The following is an 8,782-nucleotide window of genomic DNA, read 5'->3' as shown; positions in this document are numbered from 1 at the left end:
AAAAATGACTACCACAAAGTTTGACAAAAACTGGTGGTAGATATGGTGCATGGAAATAGTTAAAATACTAGCATTTGGAATACCCTGGGCTGTCTAGTTTTCAAAAATATATGATTTGATGGGGTAAATTGCATTGGCCGGGTTCAAAGATACCCGAAATGGCACATGGGGGGAAGAATTACCAGATTTGGAAAAAATGGCTTTGAAATAGCAAAACGCTACCTGTACTTATTGCCCCATAATGGGTAGAAAAAAGCAAAAAAACATAAAAACATTGGGTATTTCTAAACTCAGGACAAATAGTAGAATCCATTTAGCAGGTTTTTTCATTATCTTTTATAGATGAGTAAAAGATTTTTCAACTAAAAGTTAGAAACAGTCATTTTTTTCTAAATTTTTCACCATATTTTATACTTTTTTTAGTAGTAAATAATATGATACAATCAAAACAATGTCATCTAAAGAAAGCCCTTCTTGTCCTGAAAAAAACAATATCTAATGTGTGTGGGTTCAGTAAACGGGAAAGAAGAAAATTACAGCTAAACACAAGCAGCGCAGAAATGTTAAAAAGGCCATTGTCACGAAGGGTACAAAAAGTAAAATCAGCCTTTGTCACGAAGGGGTTAAAAGGGCCATAATAACTTATTTTTAAAGGATCAGAATCACTGATACCTTTTTTCAGCAAAACAAGGCATTCAGTAACACAAAAAATACGTAGGGGACATGTGTGATCGCTTCCGTCTCTCCCCCTGAGAGCAACATCCAATGATGTTCCTTGGCATATTCACTGGCAAGGAAGACTTCCTTGTCACTGATCACGGCTAAGCCAGTGATCTTGCACAGCAGCACTCTTTGTTGCTGTCTTGAAGCAGCCAATAAGTGTCAGAAAAACCCTTCCATACTCGCAGAGCCAGACCTGGGGCTGACTGGCAGTAAATAGATCATGTGGCATTAAAGTGCATATGTTGGCTGCAAAGCTCTAAGTGCATTCTCTGCTAGGGTGCCCCATCATCCCAGTGCTTGGCATAATGACTTGGCAGGGCAAAGCATCTCTGGGGAGCATCCCTTTGATAAAATAGTGCCCAATGGCCAAACAAGGTTTGAATAAAATGGGCAGACTGTAGGGGCAGAAAGGTTATCCGCTGCCATCAAGTTCTATGTCTGTGTGTAGCGTGGAATCAATATGTAACAAGATATTTCTTCATATTCTAACTTGCTACTTTATTTAGCTCTGCTACGTCACAGTCTCATTAAAAGTATTGAAAGCCACGCCCTTAACCACACGCCCTAAAAGAACAGTGTCCTTATTTGCCCGATTGCAATATCTGAAGTATGGATTCTCGTAATGTAAACCAACAACCCGCTCGGCAATCCGTCTTGCCTGAGACACACATGTACGTGCGGCTATGCGGAGAGACACCTGCGCCGGATTTCCCTTAGCGCGTATTGAGAACGAAAAGTTCAGCTAAAGAAGTAAAATAGACTGTGCCTTTAAGATTCGCCCCCTACGCGACGCCGCGCTGTTCGCTTTAACCAATCAGAGAGATAGCTCAGGGTAAAGATATTTACGTTGCTGGCTTCCGGTAGGAAGAGGCGGAAGTGCGGGTCCTGGCTTGTTGTGTGGGGTAGGTAAGGCATTGACAGGTAACAGACTGAGGTGAGGGCGGTTTGCTTTCAGACGTTATAAAGAGCTGCGCCAGGCATAAATAAACTGCCCTACTGTATGTCTGACGAGAAACGCAGGTTCTCGGTAATTTAACGTCACGTCGGCCACATGTCATGTAATACTCACTCGTGAACACTGTGGGGAGGTTATACAACAGTGTTTTTGTGTTAGGGTGCTGGGTGTCTGTGGCCAGATAATATATGGGAGCTGAAGGGTGTACATAATCATGGTACGTACCAATCATGGTGGACATTATATATATATATATATATATATATATATATATGTGTGTGTGTGTGTCTATAAGTACTTAATAAGTTTATATCTTCTGCTACTTCTCTGTAGAGCCTTTCTTCTAAAGTTATTTTAAATAAACCTTTTTTGATTATGTTGCATGGGGCTTATTTATCAGATGTGTGCTGCTTGGAAACTTGCTTTTAGATTTAATAGGATCCTTGTGGCTTGTTTATGCTTTTAAATTATACATAGCCCTCCGTGTAAATAAATTGCGTGTCACATGGGGCTAAAAAAAATATCTAGTTTTTATACTTTTATTTTTGGCTGTTGAAGGATACAGTGAAGCAGTCAGGTAGAATCTTGGAATTTTCTGTTAATAAATATACCTATATGCATTCCTTAACACAAGTGTGTGCATTGTAATCTCATTTCTATTTATGTGTATTGTGATGAGTGTTTATTTTCATCCCCACATTGTCACAGTTTGTGAATATTTTAATGTGATGTTACCAATCTTTGTTTTTAGTAGCCATGACTTGCACCATAGACAAGATTCTACAAGATGCCAAAACACTGTTGGAGAGGCTGAAAGACCACGACAATGCTGCAGAGTCTCTAATTGACCAATCAAGCGCTCTTAAGAAACGCGTGGAAACCATGAAGGAGGTTGGAGCGGCGCTGCCAGAGAAGGTACAATTATCTTTTTTTTTTTTTTTTTTTTTATAGCAGGGGCATGGAGTCTACATCTGTTCACGCAAAGATGTCTGTCTGGGCAGATATAAGTTAAATTATTGTTAAGCACATAGCTGGTCTGCTTAATGTACCGTTCTGGTTTTTCCACTGATAGAAAAATAAGCTTGCATTGATGTGTATGTTAAGAGAAACATAGGACTGTATACATATAAGGCTTGCCATCTGGCATCTAACTGTATGCAGTATTTCTCCCTGTAATGTTTATCATTTACAAGGTGGGGAATCTAAGTTCCTTTATTCTAACCTTTAATCTAAAGAAGCTGGTATGGTTGCATAAACCGACATGTTTTTGTGATCCTAGTCATACTGTACTTTTGCTGAATTTTATTTATTTTTTTGTGTTGAAGTGTCAGGAAGACTTTGCAGAATTAAAGGACACCACTAAGTACAAACCTCATGTGCTCTTATGTCAGGAAAACACACAAATCAGAGACCTACAACAAGAAAACAAAGGTACAGGTTCTAATTGGGATAAAAATTGTAGCAAATCATTATGACAAGAGAGAAAGTAATTTAAGGGATGTGGGAAAAAAAATAAATGTTTTAATGTTTGCTTTTATTTTTAACATGAAGTAATTATGTATATCCTGTATCCTGTCAGAGGAGCTCCCTGCCAGCAACCAAACGAGTCGCTCGTACAGACCTTTAACTCCTGATGGAGAAACTCTGCCTAGGGAGACTACTGGTCTCCCCGCTTCAGGAGTTAAAGGTCCATATGAGCGACCAATAAAGTCACTCGTGTAGACCTTTAACTCCTGATGACGGAACTTGGTCTTGGGAGGTTCCAGGAGTTAAAGGTCCGTGAGAGCGACTCCATTGGTTGCCTGCAGAGGCCTCCTTTGGCATCAACCAATAAAGGGCAGCTGCCCTTCATTGGTTGATGCCAGAGAAAGCGCCTGCAGGCGACCAATAGTCACTCGCACGGACCTTTAGCTCCTTGCGTGATCCTATGGATTCCTGCTCCCGTTAACCGCTGCGTAGACAAGGTAGGTTAGAGGGGGAAGGGACCGGGGCGATATTAACGAAGACAAACACGAAGATAATGTGTTGTGTGTCTCTGTGTACATTTTGCCGCCGCCATGTTCATTTCTTTGGTATTCGGACTGAAAAGCGATCAATACTTTATTAACAACTTATTCTATTATTTATGGCATATTTTGTGCAATACCTTTTGTCTTTAGAATAAGACATTTTCTCTTTACTACGATATTTCTATTATGTTAAGAGGACTTGTGAATTTGAGTATAGGGGAGATATGACTGAAACTTTTAAATATCATCTGAAGAAAAAAAAAAAAACTGGCTCCTATAGCCAAACCAAACGTGTCAATGCCCAATGTAGCTGACTTATTTATTGCAGAGTTGTGGCTGTCTTTGGAAGAGCATCAGTATGCTTTGGAGCTTATCATGAGCAAGTACAGGAGGCAAATGCTGCAATTAATAGCCAACAAGAAGCCTACACCGACTGAGCCAGTTCTGGAAGCTCATGAAATCTATTCTACTGTAAGTCTTGTATGCCATCACATTGGTAGTGCTTTCCGATTGTTACATTAGGAAGCGTATGAGAGGAGTTTTCTTCCAGCAAATTGGTAAACATGTAAAGGAACTTTGAAAGTATCATTGCTCTTAAGGGAACGGACATGTCCAATACCTTTTTATTTATTTCTTAAATGTAAGCTATTTCTACATTTCCTGCATCCACCATAAAGAGTGTGAATCTCTGATGTTTGAAGAGATCAGTCCGTGTTTAAATGGTATCTGTGCAGGATACCACTTTTATCAATCATAAAATCAGCCACATGAGGAAAATATTCATGCTACCAGTGGTTGTACATGTCCGGACACCCAGCACTTGATTTGGAACAGGGCCTTCCTCAACCTTTGTTTCTGTAAGTCCAAACTGTTTTGCGATGCACTGTCCGTTATGTCCTATTTGTTTCACACTGAAATCCTGTTAACCCATCCTTATTCTTCTTCTTTTGCCAATGTATCTAAAAAATATATTTCTATCTAATCAATTTCAACCAGAAATGGGGTTGCACCAAAAGGAACATATGGTAGAGTGTCCACCATACTCACTTCCTGTTGGATGAATGCTGATCTGTGTTACAGATCGCCAGCATCTACATACTGTATATTCTGCAGTCTTGCACAGTGTTGTTAACAATCTTAGGTATACTTGCAAACCAGACTTTCTGCATGGAACAAATATACCCAAAAAGAGTGTGTCAACGCTAGCAATTAGAGAGCGAGCAAGTGGAAACCACAACTCTCCCGTAAAGGGCAGAGTAGCAAGTTGTGGGGCAGATGTGCATAACTGGGGGTAGGTTGGTAAATAAAAGGAAATAAAAACAAAAAATGCATTTTTCTCACTCAGTTTTTATTAACTATGAAAAAATAGTTTACATGTGACTGAATATTTACTAGTAAAACTTTTCTTATAGGGTAGTCTTTTATATTCAGGCTTTTTCTAAATTAGTATTCAGACTTTGGGGGGTTGTCTTATAATCGAGCAAATATGGTATTTACTGCTGGTCAGATACAGTGCTGGTTTGGTGAAAGCTGTGGGTCTATTGAAACCCATTGATTTTGATGGGAGCGTTTTCCTGCCATTGATTAGCATCCAATCAGAGGCAAGAAATGGCAGACCACGGAGTAGAAAGACTACGGGCTGTAGCTTCTATGTTTTTATTGGGTTTTTTTTTGTTTTTTTTTTCCCCCCTTCATTTTAAAGAATGGACACTCGCAAAATACTTTTTATTCTTCATTAAAGGGTTTCTTCTGGACATTAAACTATACCTTTTACATTGATCAGTGCTGTTTACCTAATGAAGTATCTGCTTTGTTTTTTGTAATTAAAACGTATCTAAATAGTTAATTTCAAGCAGATTCCTTGATTGTAGATGAAAGCCTATACAATAATATTTGCAGTGATTATCTGCCTTTTTAGGTTTTCTGTATTCCGCTATAATTACAGATGCCGTCTCTGAACTCTGAGAAGTATCATTGTAACAGTCCAACGCAAGCATCTGTGCAATGTCTGGGGTGTTTGCTCTTATCAGTTTGTAGAGATTCTCTATAAACACAGATCTCTGCAGCTAGAGGACCAACTACTGTAAAACTATTCCTTAGGATTATCTAGAAGCCCAAATGCTTAACCGCTTCAGTGCCAGATAGGACAAGATCTCTTTACAATTTTACATTTATAACCGATACTTTTTTTTATACGTTTTTATTTATCCAGATTGGGACAAAGTCTTCTACTTAGAATACCCGTTTAGTTTTAATGTGTGCAGTAAATTCCAGATATGTAAATAGATATGAACATTATGTGCACTGTAATTGTGTTCTTGTACATTTATTTTTATCTGTTGTAGGCTAGTACAAGAAAACATTATACAGTGTTTACAGCTTAATTCATGATGGTGAACATAAGCTGATAAATAAGTCCTTTGTGACCAATTTAGAAATGTAGAATTCTAAATAACTATGTAACCCTTATGTAAAATGCTTGTCCCGTGCATATTTAAATTCCCCCACGGCATTAACCTCTACTACTTCTGCCGGAAAGCTGCTCTACTTATCTACTCTGTGACGTGACCTTTTAACATTGCTGCCTTCTACGTAACATATTGGGGGCAGCGTATGAATAAAGAAGAACTTTGGTGGTCTTAGGTACAAAATTATTACATTAGATAAAATTGAAAACAATCGTTTTATAGCATTTATTTTAACAAAAGGAGTAGTGATGTGTAAAATCCCACCAATTTTAATAACAATTGAAATCTGGAAGTGTTATGACTAGTACCAGTTGGAATCCTTTAAATTGTTGTTTTAAATCCTGATACTGTTGATTATTCATGTATATTGCTATATTATTATTGGGTCAACACAAAAGCTGTTGCTTGCTAGTTTTATACTCAAGATGACCCCCCATTTCCTCTATATAAGTAGCATCCCTTCTGGTTTTTTTGGGTTAAAAATATGGATTTAGAGTAGCACAAATTTACATTTGGGGCTTATGTACTAAACGGCCAGTTGAAACAGTTTGCTGGTTTTATAACTTATAGCTTTTCTGTGTTGTATACCAATAGCACCATTTTATTTTTGTACAGGAAATAGAGGGTCAGATTGACAGAATCTGTGCGATGGGGGAAGTAATGAGAAAAGCCGTACAGGTGGATGAAGACCAAGCCTATACGATTCGAGAGAGACTTGCTCAATTAGAGGTAAAAGAAAACAAAAGCTTATGACTGTGTTTACAACATTGTATGTTTCATCCCATTCCTAAATTTTATGTTTATATTTTATATCTTTGTACAGCTAGAAAACAAGGAGCTTCGGGAAATACTTTCTGTGAGTAAGGAGTCTCTGCATTCATCAAAACAGGAATCTGAGTGGAATGCATCAGAGAAAACACAGTGATTGTCTACCTTGCTGCGAAAGCCTAGGCCACTATTAGAGTATTCAATTGAGTCTAATTTATGATGTTTAGGGGCCATAATTTGACTTTTAAAAAATGTTAGTTTGGGGCGATATCACAAGCCTCTGTTTCACTGCCCCAGAAGCACAGATTGATGGTTGTGCATGGGCTTTGGATATGTGGAGCACATCTGTTTTATAGGTGTGGTGCCGCAAAACATTGAAGATAGAGTATGTTTAATAGAAACTATTTAATATCTAAAGAGATCTCGGTGGTAAATTCTTTATTTAAATATAGATGGATATATCTAAATAAAAGGAACTATGTGTTTTAAGTGACCTGTACAAGCTTTTTCATATATATTTATATATACTTGTATGTATTGTCACAACAGATAAAGTAAGAGTTAATGTTCACTTCATCGATGCTAGTATATTTAAAGGCAGTCTGCAATCGAGAGAAATTCTCTTTTTTTGAAAACCACATGATCCCACCAGTACTAACTAAATGCTAATAACTTTTGGATCAACAGCAACAAATTAACAGATATAGGAAAGGCGAAACTTGATAGACGCATGTCTTTTTTCAGCCTATGTAACTTCCCTAAAAGGTGCTTGGTGACAATCTCCCTAAAGAAATATCCATATAAAATCAGACCTGGCTCATCAATGGAACCTTTTAAAGAGGGAACATAGGGAAAAAAACTAATATTCCACAAATAAATTGTGCTTACATGGATAACAAGGTCCAGCTTAAATTCCCTGATCGGACCAGAGATACACGACTCCCCTTCAAACCTCTATAACTGATTATGTTGACAATCTTCAACTACCACCCACAATCTATTTTCTTCTGAAGTGCAGCAGCATTTGGGATTGCATCGCCACCAAATATGATGATGTCTGCATCCCTCCTCCGGGGATCTTTGCTGATTCATTCCAAGATAGATTTATAGCCACACATAGGACTTTGGAATAAACTGTACAAATGTGTTGTCTTTTTTTTTATTTTTTTTGACAAAAGGTAAAACTAGAGAACATTAAATGTCAATCAATGTTATATTATACCCATGGCAACAAATTAACATTGTGGTGGGGGTTAGTATGCTGAAGAATAACACATCAGACAGGGTGTGGTTTATTCTTGTTCACTGTACATTTCATCTTTATTATGGTATATATGTTGCAGTTGAGGTGAATGATGTAAAAATGCCCAGGGATCACAAAAAAAAAAATTAAATATGGGGATGTCTTGCATACAGTCGAGCATGGCGGTGAGAGTGGCTTGGTCTGGGCCTGCATAAGTGCTGTCAGCACGGGGGAGCTACAGTTCATTGAGGGAACCATGAATGCCAACATGTACTGTGACATACTGAAGCAGAGCATGATCCCCTCCCTTTGGAGACAGGGCCGCAGGGCAGTATTCAAAAATGATAAAGACCCCAAGAGGACCACTGCATTGCTAAAGAAGCTAAGGGTAAAGGTGATGGATTGGCCAAGCATATATCCAGACCTAAACCCTATTGAGCATCTGTGGGGCATCCTCAAACGGAAGGTGGGGGAGCGTAAGGTCTCTAACATCCACCAACTCTGTGATGTTGTCATGGAGGAGTGGAAGAGGACTCCAGTGGCAACCTGTGAAGCTCTATTGAACTACATGCCCAAGAAGGTTAAGGCAGTGCTGGAAAATAATGGTGGCCACACA

General features: G+C 38.4%; 1 protein-coding gene across 1 annotated transcript; it reads left to right on the top strand.

The window, feature by feature from the left end:
• The first annotated feature begins 2,434 nt into the window (after window positions 1-2,434).
• LOC149298338 (suppressor of IKBKE 1-like) lies at window positions 2,435-7,080 on the top strand. Its single transcript, XM_089487550.1, has 5 exons — window positions 2,435-2,593; window positions 3,004-3,109; window positions 4,016-4,158; window positions 6,771-6,884; window positions 6,979-7,080. The coding sequence occupies exons 1-5, from the start codon at window positions 2,435-2,437 to the stop codon at window positions 7,078-7,080; spliced, it is 624 nt and encodes a 207-aa protein (XP_089343676.1).
• The last annotated feature ends 1,702 nt before the right edge of the window (window positions 7,081-8,782 follow it).

The sequence above is a fragment of the Sceloporus occidentalis genome, unplaced genomic scaffold, assembly GCF_023333645.1.
Source record: "Sceloporus occidentalis isolate IW3139 unplaced genomic scaffold, rSceOcc1.0.p SCAF_33, whole genome shotgun sequence".
In the NCBI taxonomy this organism is placed as follows: domain Eukaryota; kingdom Metazoa; phylum Chordata; class Lepidosauria; order Squamata; family Phrynosomatidae; genus Sceloporus; species Sceloporus occidentalis.
Note: the sequence above shows the minus strand (reverse complement) of the source record. Positions and strands in the feature narration are given on the sequence as shown.